Source organism: Chelonia mydas, chromosome 9 (genome assembly GCF_015237465.2).
Source record: "Chelonia mydas isolate rCheMyd1 chromosome 9, rCheMyd1.pri.v2, whole genome shotgun sequence".
NCBI lineage: Eukaryota > Metazoa > Chordata > Testudines > Cheloniidae > Chelonia > Chelonia mydas.
This window is the reverse complement of record NC_057855.1, coordinates 64,130,912-64,148,130: the sequence shown is the minus strand read 5'-3', so window position 1 is coordinate 64,148,130 and position 17,219 is coordinate 64,130,912. Positions and strand designations below refer to the sequence as shown.

Below are 17,219 nucleotides of genomic sequence, written 5' to 3'. Positions count from 1 at the left end.
TAGTAAATTTTAAATTATTACCACTGCAGTCTTGTCTATACATGAATGTGCCACAGTTCAAAGAGTTTGTTCTTTTAAAAACCAGTTTAGTTAAACCAGCGCAGATGTGTGTGGACTCAATATGATTTTTACCAGATTGATCATAAAGACAGACATCTAGCCGGTGCAAACCCCACAGAAACACTTCTTTTGTTTAACTATAGATAGGTTCCTTATATTGATAACCAGTGCAAGCTTGTGTGTAGACAAGGTCTTACTGAAGGTGTTGCCACTCAGACAAACATTCTCAGGGTGGGGCTCTCCCAAAGATCCCAGAGATCAAGGAGAATGGGACTCGTGCAGAATTCCAGACAGCTGGAAGCTCAGCCACCTCTACTGCTTGTGCAATCATGAGTTTGCCATGACGGCAGCTGTTGCACAGTGCCTTACAAATGGCACTCACTGGCCTGCAACAGGATTTGGATCGGGTCCTCAGAGGTCCATGGGAGAAAACAGTCTCAGAGCTTCCCAGCAGGAGAGAGGATGCCAGAGTGTTGGCACCCTGCAGTGGCAGGAATCCACACCACCTTATGCATGTTTATGGACTCCTCTGTTGTCACATAAGACAGGTGTACTACGCAGACCCAAAAAGCCAGACTCAGTCAGAAGGATTTTATATGACTATGGACATACTGATTGACTTGTTCAATAAGTCCAGATCTCTGAAGGTTTATGTGGCAAGTGTCTCACTTTATAAAATAACTAGGGTGTCCATCACCCTCATAGGAAGCAGACTGCCTGCTAACGTTCATGTCTATATACAGACTGATGGCCCAGGGTGCTAAGACCCCCTGAGTACGTAATCGGATGGCTACCTCATATGGCTGTCTGTGTCACTCCAGCTACACTGCTTTTTTTCCAGCGCTCTCTCGAGTGGAACTAGCACATGTATATCTATGCAAGCTGGACACCACCCCCAGTGAAGGATCTGTGTCTTTATGTTAGAGGAAAGAGAGCATCTCCCACAATAAAAGGCACTGGTCGGGGGAACTTCACATCTGCTCCAGAGCCACTTTCCTTACTGGGAGGAGCTGTGGTAGATTCCTAGGGTAAGTCAGATGCAAGAGCTACAGGGACCATACCTTGCCATGCAGGGGGACACGCTCTTCCAGCTGGCTCTCAAAGTTCCAGGAATCCATCGGGATCTCCACCTCCCCCAAGAAGGTGTTTCGGCCAAAGCGATCATGGTGCCAGACTGAGAACTGCAAGGTTCTTGTGAGCAGGAGGGACTTGCTGATCTCATACTGTGAAGAGACAGGACCATAGAGCCAGGTGAGTCAGTGGTGGCTTCCCAGAGCAGCTAGGACCATATCTGAAGCTTTCACTGTGAGATGGCAATGCCCCTCGGCACTCCTAGGAAGACTGAAGTCTTCCCACCTTCTCCTGAGAGCCTAACGGGTGTGTTTGACTATTGTCACATACTCCTTTTCTCTTCAGGGTTTCACGCGCTGTGAGGAAGGTACCAGGCAATGGCTGCCCAGCTGCACTCCAGGAGTCTAGCCACACAGAGGAGGCATGTACTCTGGGTCCACAGCAGGGACTCCAAAAGCTGCCCATAGAAAAGGGAGGGCAGATTCTGGGAAGCAGCCACAGGAGCTTAGAGGATTTTTATACCGAGACTCAAGTTTTCAGTAAGTCTCCAATATGTAGGACTAAGGTATGTGCACAGATGCAAGTGGGCTGGACATCTCACTACCTGCTTTGCCCAGGCAGCTTCAGGTGTGTACAATTGCTGTATGACCAATCTAAGACCCACGGAGGAGCTGGGCCTGCACACACCCATTCTAGGGACTCTCTGCACTGGGCAGCCCTGGCCTCCTGGGGGAGTGGGAAGCACCTTCAGGGTAGAGCTCTGGAAGCTGGGGAGCAAAGAGCTCTGCTCAGTCTGTCTCTGAGCACAGGCCTGGCCTCAGGCAGGCATAGTGGAATTGCTCACAGATTTGGGGATGAAGGTTACTGAAACAGGAGGGTCCAGAAACCACTGGAGCATTCTGGATTCCAAAGCTTTAATTGCCACCCTCCGTCCTTTGTGCTCCCTGCTTTTACAGCAGGGGAGGGGGGCTGCCCCTGGCATTTACTCATATGGCCGCAGCATGAACTCTGCAGTGGAAGCCAGTAAGCGAAGCATGCATCCGGCAGCATTCCCCCTGCTGGATCCATACGGCTTGGATTTAGCTGGCTCCCTGCTCGAGTGACTGTACTGCCTTCTGGTGACATCGCTGCGGCCAGGAGGGGCCACAGAAAGCAACGTTGCACTCTGAACAGGGCAACGCCCACCCTCCGGTGATGGCGGCAGGATGCTAGGCGAAGCAAGCAGAGCAGGAGAGCGATGTGTCTGCAGGGAGGTCATGACATCCCGAAACACAGTTCAGGGCTTTAGCTATGCCTGGCCCAGTCACCATGGCAACAAGGCTACAAAAAAAATGCAGTGACATCAGCAAGACAGCCCTGCATAGAGACGCTGTCAGTTATCCTGGCCCCTGACCCAGTGCTTGGAGCCTCCGGGAGGCACTGCACCTGCCTGCAGGATTTTCAGAGCTCTGACTCTGGTCTACAGGGGAGATCAGCGTCCCTCTCCCTCACGGCAGCCCCAGCCAAGGTACAAGGAGGAAGGGGCTGTTTTCACTCCACCAGTGAAGCAAAAGGATGAAGGAAGGGGACATCTGGCGGTGAAGCCTCCCTGCCCTGGGTCTTATGACTTGGGCCAAGCATCTGCCTCCCCAACTGAGCTTGTGATGGAGCTCTCTCTGGGGTGGGTTGGAGATGGCCAATAACCCCTGCCTCACGGCTCACCTTGAGCAGCTCATTGTACAGCGGGTTGACACTGTTGCGTTTGATGGTTGTCTTGCGTTTGCCTTGCCGGGATTTATCAGGCAGGAGGTAGGTCTTCACATATCTGGAGGAGGCAAGCAGGCAGTGTCACCCATTTCACAAGCGTCTCCCCAGACCTAGCACAGACTCCTGCTCTCTGCCCCATCCCCCACCACACCGCCGTTCCTGGATGGTAGCTGCCCATCTCAGACTCCTAGCACAGGAGCTTTCCTAATCAGTATGCCAGCACCTAGTGCAGGACAAGTCCAGCCCCCCCTCAGTAAGGTCAGCACCCGTGGCAGGCAGCCCCCATTCGCCCAGCCCCATGCCCATATCCCATGCCAGAGACAACTTGCTCAGCACTCACGGGTTGGAGCGCTTCTTGGCCTCGTCGGCATAGGCCAGCTGGCGACACTCCTTCACGTGGATGAACAGGGTCTGAGTCTTGTGCTCGTAGCTCAGAGAGAAGGCGATCTCTCCCGTGACAAAGACGTTGCCGAAGTCACCAGCCTCGCTGTAAATGCTGACCATGCTCCCCAGTGTGCTCTGTAACACACGGTCCTGGTAAGATTTACGCCCCAACTGTGCACAGAGAACTAGCATATCTCCACTTCCTCCCCCCATGTCTTCCCTCCTGACCACTGGACTGGAGTCCCCTTCCCCGAACCAGTTTGCCGTGGTAAGTACTCAGCACCTTTCACCCAAGGACCCAAAAGCCTCACACCCCCTTACGAGATCTATCAGAGAGAGAAGCTCAAGCTGCAAGTCCAAGACAGAGCTCGGCAGGGTACCTAGCTCTGCTAACCCTGTGCTGCCTTCCTGCTTCCTAACCCCAATCCTCACTCAAGCATTTCTTCCTGCAGGCCCAAGGGTGGTGGTGGTGGTGGTGGTGTGAGTAGCAGCAGAGCCAGAGGGGGGATTTGATAGCAGCCTTCAACTACCTGAGGGGGGTTCCAAAGAGGGTGGAGCTCGGCTGTTCTCAGTGGTGGCAGATGACAGAATAAGGAGCAATAATCTCAAGTTGCAGTGCGGGAGGTATAGGTTGGATATTAGGAAACACTATTTCACTACGAGGGTAGTGAAGCACTAGGATGGGTTACCTAGGGAGGTGGTGGAATCTCCATCCTTAGAGGTTTTTAAGGCCCGGCTTGACAAAGCCCTGGCTGGGATGAATTAATTAGTTGGTGTTGGTCCTGCTTTGAGCAGGGGGTTAGACGAGATGACCTCCTGAGGTCTCTTCCAACCCTGATATTCTATGACTCACCGAAGAGGTGCCGCTGTACATGCTGCTTCTGGCTGTCCTCCGGCGATGGATCTCCACCAGGTTGTCAATGTCTTCCTCCTCCTCATCCTGCAACGAGGGATATGGCCATCCGTACAGGCCAGAAAACCAAGGCAGCTAGATGCTCTGGCAGCAACCCTGCCAGGGAAGCAGCCCCAGCCACTACTGGTACACCTACACAGCAGTGAGTCCCAGAGCCTGGGTCAATTGACTCAGCTCCCGCTGCAGGGCTAAAGATAGCCATGTAGACATTTGGGCTCGGTCTGGTGAAACCCAGCAAGTGGGGAGGGTCTGAGCACCCAGGCTCTGGACCAACCCCCAACATCTACATGGCCATCTGTAGCCCCACAGTGCAAGCCCAAGTCAGTTAACCAAGGCTCTGAGATTTGCTGCTGCGGGGGGTGATTTTCTGTGTAGACATACCCGAAGGTTCCTTGCCCAACACCTGCTCCCTTCAGGTGTACTCGCCTTGGACTGGGGGAAGACGCCCTGAGCAGGCAGGCCAGCACAGAGGAGAGCGGTGACCTGACTAAGTTCCTCCCCCAGAGCCACGGACAGCTCATTCAGACAAGATGAGAGGCTATCGCTGGAGACGCGCAGATGTGCAATGGGGTCTGCGCTTCCTTGGGAGTTTAGGTAACAGCATGGTAGCCTGCAGCTGAACTGAAATGGAAGGAGGCTGGGTGGGGAGCAACTCCCCTTCAATCCCATGGGCCTCAGAGAAAGGCGGGGTGAAGGAGAAGCCTCCCTATGTTAAGCAAACAAGTTGATTCAATGCAGCTCGATAGGCTCTCACCACTTCAGTGTTGAGACCTGGAACCGACTTGCTTCTGTCTCCCATGGAGCCGCTTTCACTTCCTAGCTCCTCCGGGCGCAGATCAATCACTGACTTTGTGTAGTCTGTGTCGAAGACAGGAAGGTGAGATGCCTCCAATCCCAGCCGTTACTGCAGTGCTAGCAAGCTGTTACGGGTGTATCTAGCACTCACTCATCCACTGGTCAAGGTTGTTACGGAAGTGGGTAAGCATCGCTATTCCCCTTTTGTGGGTGGAGGAACTGAGGTGGGGTGAAGTGACTTGCCCAAGGTTGCCCAACAGGTCAGCAGCAGAGGCAGGACCAGAACCAAGGTATCCAGACTCAGCCCTGCGCTTTGTTTCCCAGAGCACAGCTGCCAGGGTCCCCAGAGGGCGACTCACCTGCAGGCCTCAGGGTTCTCCGGGGATTCTTCTTGAATATGGTTTCGTTCTCATCTGCGGACACTACACCATGGCTCCCCACACGAGCTTCCTTTGAAGGGAAAACAGACTGTTCAGAGAGGGGTAACTAGACTGTGTAACCCCCAACCCCAGAGCCCACACAGCAGGAGAACCCGATCACTGCAGCGGTGGTAGCGGACACATACACTTTCTGAGCTGGAGGGAGTAGTGTCTCCGGAGTGGGTGGGGATGGGGAGGGTGGATACATTGGAGCCCACGGGACCACGCCTTCGCTTCCCCTCTTGAAAAGTGACAGTTTTATCCAGGGAATTTCTCCTGCAGACAGTAGAGGAAAAAGTCAGACTTGCTTTGTATCCCTCCAGTATGAGAGCTCTTTGATTGGGGGGGCCGGGCAGGTGGTTGCTAGGCAGTCTCCCTGAGTTAGCTTACCTGACAGCCAATATTTTGACACTCTCAACAAGCACTGAAACAGCCTTCTGAGTGAGATTAGAGCGTCACAGTCTACCAGCACCATGTGCTAAAGGAATGAGCAGGGGAAGACATGGGGGAATCCTGCCTACCCAGTGTAAGATTTAAAGACAGTAAAAAAAAACCTTTTCCCCCAAATACTGCATTCTTATGCAGTTGCTACTCTGCCTGTCCTCTGCATCACAGCCAGCTCGGAGTTACCTACTGTTTAGGCAGCAGCAGCACTGCTCCCAGTTCTTCTCATGGCTCCAGGCCTCCTGTGGTGTATCAGGACTGTACAGGCAGCTGGGCACCAGGCTGTTCAGCACACAGATCGGAGCAGCCATGGGCTCAAAAGGGGCCAGGGCTTGGGAGACAGCTGTAGCTGTTGGAAGGGGAGGGGAGCAGCATCTGGAGCAGGTTAGGGCGCCATCTCCCCATCGGTGTCTCAGTTAAGCGTTCCTGGGAAGTGGAGACGGGGTCCCAGCTCACCTTCAGAAGCATCCCTAAAGCGTGCCCTTTTCCTCCTACTCCAAATCTTTAAAGGACCCTCCCACCTGCCTTTTGAACCGTTTACTTAAGGCAGGGGGAGAGGGAGAGGCAGGGAGAAGACAGCAACACAGGAAGCGGGAAGAGCCAAGTATCTGACCGCTTCTGTTGACTGTTTTGGGGCACAGGAATCAGTCCCTAACCTGGAGCTGACACCTGTGCCAGTGGCGTTGGGTCTGTACCCATCCAGACTCATGTTCTCCATGGACTCGGTATCACTCTTCCCATCTCGGGGGTCCAAGGCTTCAGGAGGCATTCTGGGAAAAGAAATAGATCTGTCCCTATGGTAGGAAGGGCAGTTCCAGACTGCAGTGCAGGAGGCCCAACCCCTCCTGAGAGACCAGGAGAACCAGGGTGTCAGCCACTCTGCTGTATGGCAACGGGCAGCACTTTGATTTTTGCCGCACAGGGCCTAGAGGAAGATACCAGCCCCTGAATGCAGCTGTTTTATTTACAAGGGCAGGAGATGGGTTTAAGATAAGCAGAGCCACATGGTGGATTTGTAGGTCAATAAAAGAAGAGTTTGATCAGATTAGACCTGCATCAGAACACCTCCACATTGATCATGGGAGAGCTGGATTGGCTGGGAAACCTACTGAAACTCTCTGGAAAACTCCACTGGAGGGTTGGGTTACACAACAGCAAATCCTCCTTATCTAACAGCATCAGGAAGGGGCCTGGAAAGGAGCATCAACAAGCTGAGGGAGCTTTAAAAAGGCCTGATCTATTTTAGCTGTACATGGTCTCCATAAGCCAAAGTGGCATTACCAGACAGCCACCGTAATTTACATTTTCATGCCATCACCCAGATGAGCCACTTTGGTGCCAGATATCAGTCGTTTTGGTGCCAGAAAGCATAATGGGCTGGGTTAACACCCATCTCCCATGGTTCCTCTTTCGGGACAAGAGATTCCAGCTCAGCACCCCGTGGCCAAAGGATGGTATCATTCCCACAGCAGGAGGACATTGTTGACCACATGAAATGATACAAGAGGCAGAATATCACACAAAGCCCATGGGACACAAGCACAGCCAGCTGATCAAGTGCCACCAACAAGCACCAAAGCATCCCACCAACAAGGGGAGGATATCATGCTGGGGGCCTTCTGGCTGAAGGAACGGGGCAGCAGCGACAGCACCGGTTTAGCCCTTCTGCAGTTCATGGCTCTTGGCCATTCTTACATCACATCTTGAAGTGATTTTCTAATATGCCCATCAGGCATAGTATCTGACCAAGTCTGTGTGAGAAAAACTGGAAGCTACAGACAGTCCTGGTCCTCTGCCCCAGGGCAGGGAGGGCAACTCAAGTCATCAAGTTTTAAGTGAGGAAGGGATCTTCCCCAATCTATTTGCCAAGGCCTAGAGATCCACAGTCATCTGCTGTAGCATCCGACAGCAAAACTCAGTCTGTGCCAGGGGTTCTCACAACAACTTTTTTTGAGGACCTCAGAGTGCAGCCACCAATTCTTGCTGGTGGCCACTCTGACAAACCTGTTTCTCTGTCCCTGCCTTCCACAGCCCTTCAGTGAGAGCCCACCCCGGGGAAGGTGGGTCGGGAACTCACCAGCTGCCTGCAGAGTTCCAGGCTCCCCATGCCCCAGCCTGGCAGGAACGGAGGAGCTGCCTAAGGGAGTGCCCCAGGGACCAAACGCCGCAGCCACCTCCAGTGCCATGCGCACTGACCTCATGTGTCTCCAGATGTGCTGCCCAGAGCCCCCAAGGAAGTTACGCGGTGCAGGGCACTGATCCCTGCTGGTGGCACCAGCACATACACCAAGGCAGCGCATCTAACTGCCCCTGGTGCCACCTATTCAGGAGCAACAGCTGGGCACTGCAGGGAGGGGTCACTGCTTTGCCCCCACCCCAATCTCCACCCATGGTTTGGAGGCTGTCATGGCCGCATTTGAGAAACACTGGTCTATGCTCTCCGCAACTACCAGCCCTCTTCCCATAAGAGAGCATATCTTCTCAAAGCCCATTGCTCTGCCCAATGCACATGCATTTCAGGTCATTGCTTCCCTGAGAGATCTGAGGTGAACGCAGGGAAGGTGGGATGTAGTTCCCTCTCTCTGCGGAGGCTCCAACAGAGGACACCTGCAGAATGGACTTAAGGCTCACCTGGGCTCCTTCTGTCGCTCCTGGAGACTCTTCTGCTTTGCCACGGGCAAGTCTTTTGGATCGTTCGGCTGTGCCTGCTGGAGAAGGGTTTGCCCCACTGTTTCCCTTTTGTTGGCTGGAAGAAAATTAAAAATAATGCTAAGGCAACCAAGATGGCAGGAGAGCAGCCCAGCAGGGGCAGCCTGCAGAGACCTCGGGCACCTTATTTCCCAATCCAAGTGCTAACTCTGGCATCTCCATGAGCAAGAAAACAAGTGCCTCCATCTGACCTGGAGGCCCCCCTAGGGGTGAATTGGGCCCTGTGTCCATGGCCTCTCCGCATGGAGGATGCCAACTAGGCTGCGACCCAGAGGTGGTTTTCTGGGATAGGGCCCCTCCCACCCAGAGCTTGGCTGGTCCTACCTTGAGGTTTGCGCCGAAGGGACATTCTCACTATGTCGATCCCCAGCTTGTTTGCAAAGCGATTGACTCTTTGGTCATAGAACCAGTCACCGGTTGTCTTCTTCAACTCTCTGCAGGGGAAAGAGGCAGTGAGAGGCCATTCTCACCCTGTGTAAGGTCAGTGCTCTCTGCTTCCTTTACTCTACCACCCTGCAGGAGGAAACACTGTTGGAGCAATGTAGATGAGCATGGCAATTTTAGGATGCAGATGCATAGAAAGACAAGATCCCAGCCCCAAAGAGCTGACAGGCTAGCCCCGGGCATGCAGTCTCAAGAAGGCCTGCACACACTGTCAGCAAGGAACAGACGCAGGGTGCCTGGTGCACAGGCAGCAGGAAGCTCTCCCGGTGTGAGCAGCAGTAGGAGAGACGCTGCGAAGCTACAAGTGGGAGAGGGACAAGGGACACACGTAAGGCAGGAGAGGAGAGAGGGGTCTGTTTTTTCACCACCGAAAGCTTGCATACTGCCAGCTTGGTGCACAGAGAGAATGGGACGAGGGGCGTTGGAGGTGAAGACTCATAGCAGAAGTGCTTGGAACAGACTGGGAGGGAAGAAGAAAGGCTGGACTCCAGGGTAAGTGGAGAGTGGAACAGCTGCAGCAGGAGATAACCAGGACAACCACCAGCAGCAATGGAGAAGGACGGATGGGTTTTAGAGATGCCAGAGGAAGCTGTGAGATCTTTGCAAGAGCCTTACTGTGTGTGGGAGCAGAGAAGAGCAGAGCAGGATGGCATCCAGATTGCAAGCCTGGTGACAGGGAGGATGAGGAAGGCAGCCATGGTCTGTGCAGAAAGAGACACTCAGCCTGAACTCTCCCCAGGGAAACACTCACGCTTCCTTGGTGCAGACTTTGCAGCGCCAGGTGCTGTTGATGCTGTAGGAGCGGCAGTCCCGACACACCAGGTGGTTGCAGCCACGGCAGGTGTTGGCCTTGGGGCTCACCCGGCCCAAGCTCTGCTGGCACCGGGCACACGTCCTCTCGCTGTAGCGCTGGCTGCCCCGCTTGGCCCCTTTGCGCCGGATCTCCAGCAGCTCATTCTTCAGTCGCCTGTTCAGATGCAAAACCCAAGAGCAGTGAAAACCCACACCAAGCCCTGAGTCGATGCTGCCTCTTAGAGCAAGTCAGGACAGGGCAGTGATGCCTGGGCAGCCACCACCACTTACCTCCCCATCCGGGAGGAACAGAGCACAATTCCAGCAAGGCAGCTAACTACAAGACCCATGTCCATCCCCACCCTGCCATTTACAGGCAAAACCCTACCGGCCATCAAGGAAGCAGATTGCAGTGGAAGACTTTGAAGGAAAAAAATCTCTCCCCCACCAAGGCTCTCACCTGACCCTTCTCTCCTCAGCCTTGCGGAGCTCTTCATCTCGCTGCAGGACTTGCAGGATCATATCCCTCTCCGCCTCCGACAGGAAAGACAGGTCCACAGCCTCCGACATGGTTTATCACAGGAATTGCCTGCTCTTTCCTGAAAGCAGCTGGATTCCTCAGAGCCGGAGGCAAGTTAGCAAGTTAGTACAGTCAAGTGCAACGCTCCTGGGTTCTTCTAAGCCCCTGTGCATTTGCATGAAGCAATAACTCATTGATTCTCCAGGTGGCCATCAATTGCCCCTGTATCTACTCTGTGCCTCACTGTACTTTGTTGGTCCCACCTCACAGCAAGGCTGTGGGGAGTCCCTGCATTAGTCACTAAAGCATGATCAGCTTCATCCCTGCGCCCGGCTTAAGAGCATGCTGCCTCTGCTGCCCTCATTACACACCCTGTTTAGAGAGAGTTCAATGTTTGGAAGCTCTTGGCTCCCTGGCCTGCATGTGGCCTTAATGAGCCTCCATGGGAACATCCAGTGGCTGAGTCATTCCACCAACACGCTTGGAGTTTCCTGCCTGCATCCAGCACTTGCAGACAGACCCAGCCTGGAAAGAGGTGGTGGTGAAGAGAACAAAAGGATGGACTGGAGTTCCGAGTTACAGCGCTGTGCCTCCCCTGCTGACACAGGCCCAAGTGTCCAAGTACAGCAATGGCCTTCTGAGCCGCAGACCTCCCCAACCCCAAGGAAGCAGGGCTACTGCAAGAACCTTGGAAGCACAGGGTATAGGATCTGGCCTACGAGGCTCCCCTCAGAGCCCAGAAGAGAGGAGAGCAAAAAGATTAGGCCCATCAGTAAGCTGCCATGAGCAGCTGCTTGTAGTATTTCTATAGAGCTTGGCCCATATCTAAGTCACTTCCTGTCCCAGCTCAGCCTATCGGGGTCAGGCACACCACAAAAAGAGCGCCAAGCGTCCCTCCCCCATCTCAGGAACAGGCTCCTCGGGGCTCTGAAGCACAGAACGGCAAGCATACGCTGCTATCAAAAGCAGCACTGCCCCTGCCTTGTTCACCCAGAGCCTTGCAGGTTCATTTCCTAGTCTGGACTGCGGCTTTCTCCAGGGATGCATTTTCCCCTACCGCCAGCAGGAAGTTCACACTCCCGCGATGCTGCCCCTGAATGACCATCCTGTCTTCTAGATGACATCACACTCCATTGTTATGGCTACAGATGTGCTGTTACTTCCCAGAACAGTGGGAATCAGGGATTCCCTAGGAGCAGGAGGCCAGGATTCCCAGAAGGAGGTCGAGAGTCTCATTGAGTTCTAGCTCAAATGTGTTCGGGGTTTTTTTTTTTTTAAAATACAAAAGAAAGCCAACCCGGTCCTTAGTATTTGCCTATGAATGAACTCAAGAGAGCACAGATCAAGACAGAGCAATATATTAACCCCTGTGCTATTTTCAAACTGAAGACACTAAGCAAAAATAAGTTGCACTATTGGAATTTACTGTACCCAGTGTGACAAACTTCTAAAACTTGTTTATATAGAGAAAAAACCTGCACCAAAGATCAACTCTGCATAAATAACCTCATCTTGTAAACCGCCTCTTTAGGGTACTTAGGTTCCAGGTTTTGTTCGACCGTTAGTTAAAGGGCCACCTCTACTAAGCAACTCATCTTTGCTGGTTCCTTAGTCCCATTATCAGTCTATTTAAGCAAGATTTTGTGTTCTTAAAAAAGGCACACCATTCCCATTGTGATGGGTGAAGTGTTAAAGACAAAAGGCCAAGGGATTTGGCCCCAATGCTTTGTTTCTTCATAAAAAAAGTATTTTCACAAGATTCTGAGATGACTAGAAATACCACCTGGAATGTTTAAAAAGCATCACCCTCTGTTTTATAGTACTGTGCTAATCCATGTAAGAACTGGAAAATGAAACTGATCAGCTGATCATTGTTCAAGCAGAATGACATGAAAAACCGTTAACATTAGATTTTTAATAACCCAAGATGTCCTTTATTTAGGTTGCTAAGAAAGGTAACATATGAATTTTAAACTGCCCATGTTCCTTTAAATGGCCTTGTTCTACAAACATGCAAGAAGGTAGAATCTGGATTCCAAAGAAATGGAAAAAAGAGTAGCAGTAAGAACAAAAGCAATGGGGAATATTAGTAGGCTGATTGAAATCACTTCCAGTACTTTATTCAGATCCTGTCTGAAACAGTTCCTCAGCCCCATGTCAAGGAGTGAGATGCATTTCTTACTTCATGACTTGCTGTAAGCTGGTTACAAGTCTTGTCTGGATACCACAGTAACCGGCACTTAGAAAGACCATCCAGGAGCAAACAAAGTAATGACAAGTCTCTCTGCCAGCACCCAGTTAACATGCTTATCTATGCCAATTCACTTCCTACTCAGTCACCATTATCAAGCCCTACCCAGAATATCTTCCTCAGACTCTTAGCCATAGAAATAGCTTTCCATTCCTAGCTCTCCCCATTCCTGGAGCTCCATGCTCCTGACACATTCCACTGAGTCTTTATCAGCTGCAGGGATTTTAGCTAAGAAGCAGGATGCAGATTTGAGACCTCTCTAGAATCACATCTGTATTGGCCACTTCCACATTTTCTGTAGCATAATGTTCTGGGGAAGAAGGGCTCACTAGGACTGGGTGAACATCTGGAAGAGACAATATCCTCAACTATTCCACCATCAGTAGGCTTTGGTGATGCCCTCATTTATTCTCTCCCCTTTTAACTTCACTGTAGCACTTTTCCTCACAAATAGGATCTGTTTAGATGGGTATCTAGAGTTCTAGGCCTGAAGAAGAAAATCAACAGTGAGCAGCTTCTAAGGTAGTTGGAGCACCAATCGGGCTGAGAGAAGAATGGAATTTGCTAAGATTCTGTTTGTTTAGAATTGGCTTTTCTAAATTGCCAGCCAAATGAATGCTTAGGCATCGTAAGGCTGGTCTGCAGAGGGACAAGCATCTTCCCTTTTAGTTCTGCATTCAGGAGTATCCATTTTGGACTCAATACTTAGAGGGACTGGTCAGGTCTTTTCTCAGACTAACTTTTAAGTTCTCAATCATGCATCCAGACAGATGAATGTTGAGACATTTCTTCTGAGAAGTTCGACAAGCTATCTCTTTAGTGCAGCCACTCTGGAAGGGGCTTTCGTTCCTGTAGGTAACACCTGAAAGCAGCCACTCCAGTGCACTCATTGTGCGGGCCTCCACAACCCAGGGGTTAGAGCAGGGAAGGGTTACCACTTGAAGATGGAGTGTCCACACTCAGTCTAGGGGAAGGACCCAGGACAGTGGAGGCTGTTCGCAGATGCAAGAAATATTAGCCCAGGAACTACATGCAAAGAGATCAGCTCCACTTTGCTTCTCCCTGTGCAATGTCCTCTTGCACCCAAGTGACCATGAAGAGAAAGAATGAAGCTGAACAGGTTGAGTAAGCTCTTGTTTCTGACAGAGTGAACTGGCCTCCCAAGGGAGCCTCACCTCGCCATGTTTTCTCTGATCACTGCACTTCCAACTCCCCCCCAAGGCTTTGCTCCTTTAGTGAAGTGGGGAGGGGCTGAAGACAAGGGAGCCAATCCTTCCTTAGGAACACTGCACCCTCCAGGACAGTGCCAGAGCAAGACTCAGACCCGTAAGTACCCACTCACTTCCACCTCCAAAGAGCCAAGAGCCCTGCGATCCCAATCCAGACTCGGAGGGCCACTGCTTTTTATTCTCTTGTAGAGAAATAGCCCTAAGGCTACAGGCTGGCTTCCTTCCAACCCAGGAGGAAGCTAACCAAGTATTTAGCAGTGCCTGACTTCCTCAAGGTCTGGGACTGTCTGGCTTTCCTGTATGTGTAACTGCATAGGAAAGGCTGCCAACAGGCACCCTGCAAGAACCCTTCCTGACCTAGCTATCACCTACCTGTATCTAAGAAGTGCATAAGCTCTGGACCAACTCTAGTTAATACAGAGTGAGTGCATACCTCATTAGATTACACCTTCTGCTAACCCACTCTGCGTTACACTAGCTGGACTCTAAAGTCTCATTTCCCAACATGTCACCCATATCCCTAAGAACATAAGAATAGACCATTGCTCTGACCCAGTATGGCCATGTAGCCCACCATCCTGTCTTCCAACAGCAGCCAATGCCAGATGCTTCAGAGGGAATGAACAAAATAAGGCAATTTATCAAGTGATCCATCCCATCATCCAGTCCCAGCTTCTAGCAATCAGAGGTTTAGGGCCACCCAGAGCATTGGGTTGTGCCCCGACCATCTTGGCTAATAGCCATTGATGGACCTTTCATTTTTGAACCCAGTTATACTTTTGGCCTTCACAACATCCCCTGGCAATGAGTTCCACAGGTTGACTTCCACAGTACTTCCTTTTGTTTTAAACCTGCTGCCTATTAATATCATTGGGTGACACCTGGTCCATGGGTGATGTGAAGGGATAAATAACACTTCCTTATTTACTTTCTCCACCCCAGTCATAATTTTATAGATCTCTCACATCCCTGCTTAGTTGTCCCAGTCTTCTTACTCTCTCCTCACATGGAAGCGGTTCCATCCCTCCACCTTCGCCCCCCATCCCCACTATCTCTGGATTGGGCCCCCAAATTAAAGCTGCCATGCCAAAGGTCAGAATAAAGGAGTTAGCACAGAAAGCAACTGCAGGGTGTGAACTGAAGCTACCACCGCCTTCTCTAATTTAGACCTTCTGGCCACACAGGTTACACCAACCACTCTCTCTCTCAACTGTACATGTTAACAAATCCACATTGCATTTTCTTACATAGTCTGGAACTGGCCTGTCTCCAGTGCTCCACGCACACAGGAGCACCTCTGTAAATGGAAGAGAAAGTATTTGCAAATGGATAAAGGCTTTAATTAGGAATAAGAAAAGGAGTACTTGTGGCACCTTAGAGACTAACCAATTTATTTGAGCATAAGCTTTCGTGAGCTACAGCTCACTTCATCGGATGCATCCGATGAAGTGAGCTGTAGCTCACGAAAGCTTATGCTCAAATAAATTAGTTAGTCTCTAAGGTGCCACAAGTACTCCTTTTCTTATTGTGAATACAGACTAACACGGCTGTTACTCTGAAACCTGTCATTAATTAGGAATGTGACTCACAGATGAAGGTTAGCAGGATCTAACAAGCGGAGAAGGTTTCAACACAACAGTCCCATAGCTATTATTCCACATGAACACCAAGCAACGTCCAAGCGTATAAGAGAAATACAGCCGCTACCTAGGTATAATATAATAGGTATTTATAAGTCCCCTTCCTTCATGACAGGAACAGCATGTGCGCCTCACCGAAGAAAACGACTGCATCCTCCCACCACCCAGATGAAGCAGGAAACTGAGTTATCAGAGTCCTGGTCCTTTCCTGTAGCAGGAAGCCTAGGACTGCTGTGCAAGGCACTAGAAGGCTCTTGAGCAGATCTGGAAACAAACTCTCCCTCCCCACCCAACACAAGCTGCAATCCTTCCTCTCTCCTCCTCACTGACCTGAGAGCTGGAGACTGAAGGCTCAGGAGTAGGAGCAGATTCCTGCCCAGCTTAAGCAGTGAACTGCCACAGCATCAGCCTGACCCAGACACCAAACCCCTCATGCCCGCCACATGACAAACACCAACCATGTACTACTATGCGGCACACCCCCAATCTACCCACCACCGCACAGCAACCCCAGAGCTTGCTTACCCCACACGCTCCAGAACTGGCATCTACACTCTGCCTGGGCTGTCCAAGCTGTGCCGCTGGATAGGAAACACGTCTGTAATACGCCAGGCTCTGCTATCCGAAAGACAAACCTCTCCAGGAATGCCAGGAAGTCGGGATCACAACCAGCAGCCCGTCCCAGCGAGCTGGCCGGGGGCCAGCACCCCAAACAACACACAACTCGGCGACGTCCGGGCTCCGCCGCAAGGTCAGGGATCGCTCAGCCCTGGAAAGCCCCTGGCAAGGCAAGGAGAGAGTCAGGCCACGGCCAAAGCAGCAGCCCCTTTCCCGCAGCCCCTGAACACCAGCGCTCCAGCAATTCCCCGATCACGCCGTCCGCGCCCCGGGCTGGGGGATGCCGCCGCTCCGGCACAGGGACCTGCCGGCACCCACGTGTCCCCGCTGCCCCCCAGGGCCGGGCAGCGCCAGGACCGGGTGCTGGGGCCCGAGACAGGAGTGTCCAGGCCGCCCCCTGCCCGGCAGCGCGGCTCCTCGGGCTTCACCGTCCCGTAGCCCCGGCCCCAGGCCCGCCCGCAAGGACCTGCCTGTAGACCCCGCCCCGATCCGCAGCTGCTCCCGGCACCGCCCACTCCCAGCAGCCGCAGGGAAGGGGGCTGGGCGGAGCCCGGAGCGATACCTGTAGCGTCTCCCGGCCCCGCGGCTGCACCAGGCTGAAACTTTCGCCGCGAGTGGGCGGGGCCGGCTCCTTAAAGGGGCCGCGCCCCCTCGCACCTGCTCCCGCCCTGAAAGGGACCGTGCCCAGCCGGGGAGGAACCGGGGAGCGCACGGGGCCCCTAGCATGGGGGAGGGGGACAGGACACCGCCCCTCCCAGGGGCCTCCCCATCCTGAGCCACCGCCTGCCCTGTTCCATCCTCCCAGCCCTAGTAACCCCCCTCCTGAGCCAATACCTGCCTTGTTCCAGCCTCCCCCCCCCCGCCCTAGTAACGGCCCCCCATCCTGGGCCAGCGCCTGCCCTGTTCCAGCCCCCCCATCCTCCTGAGCCAACACCTGCTGTTCCAGTCCCACCTCCAACTCAGCCAGTGCATCCGGCCATGACGATGCAGCATCCCCTGAGAGTTTCAGGGGTGACATCGCTTGGCATCAGACATCAACTTGGCATGGCTTTACATGAAGAGGTGACCATTCAGGTGCCCTATACCCCCCTAATGCAAGAACAAGGGGGCAGTCAATGAAATTGAAAAGCAGCAAATTTAAAACTGATGAAAGGAAATACATTTTTACATGATGCATAATAATC

At 52.5% G+C, this 17,219-nt stretch overlaps 1 protein-coding gene across 11 annotated transcripts in view; it reads right to left on the bottom strand.

The window, feature by feature from the left end:
• SYTL4 (synaptotagmin like 4) overlaps positions 1–17,219 on the bottom strand; it is a 36,458-nt gene that overhangs the window by 7,207 nt on the left and 12,032 nt on the right. Inside the window, exons 1-14 of one of the 11 annotated variants that reach the window (XM_043522236.1) lie at positions 16,598–16,682; positions 15,943–16,197; positions 10,238–10,386; positions 9,737–9,952; positions 8,866–8,975; positions 8,464–8,578; positions 6,489–6,620; positions 5,535–5,664; positions 5,329–5,419; positions 4,929–5,032; positions 4,115–4,201; positions 3,218–3,396; positions 2,833–2,935; positions 1,122–1,283 (exon numbers count right to left, since the gene is read on the bottom strand). In XM_043522236.1, the coding sequence (XP_043378171.1) occupies positions 1,122–1,283; positions 2,833–2,935; positions 3,218–3,396; positions 4,115–4,201; positions 4,929–5,032; positions 5,329–5,419; positions 5,535–5,664; positions 6,489–6,620; positions 8,464–8,578; positions 8,866–8,975; positions 9,737–9,952; positions 10,238–10,347 (1,539 nt within the window). In that variant the 5' untranslated portion in view covers positions 10,348–10,386; positions 15,943–16,197; positions 16,598–16,682. Of the gene's footprint in view, positions 1–1,121; positions 1,284–2,832; positions 2,936–3,217; positions 3,397–4,114; positions 4,202–4,928; positions 5,033–5,328; positions 5,420–5,534; positions 5,665–6,488; positions 6,621–8,463; positions 8,579–8,865; positions 9,055–9,736; positions 9,953–10,237; positions 15,075–15,366; positions 15,455–15,942; positions 16,518–16,597; positions 16,683–17,219 lie in introns of those variants that run through there. The other 10 variants (XM_043522238.1, XM_043522237.1, XM_027826397.3 and 7 more) reach the window with 10 other exon arrangements.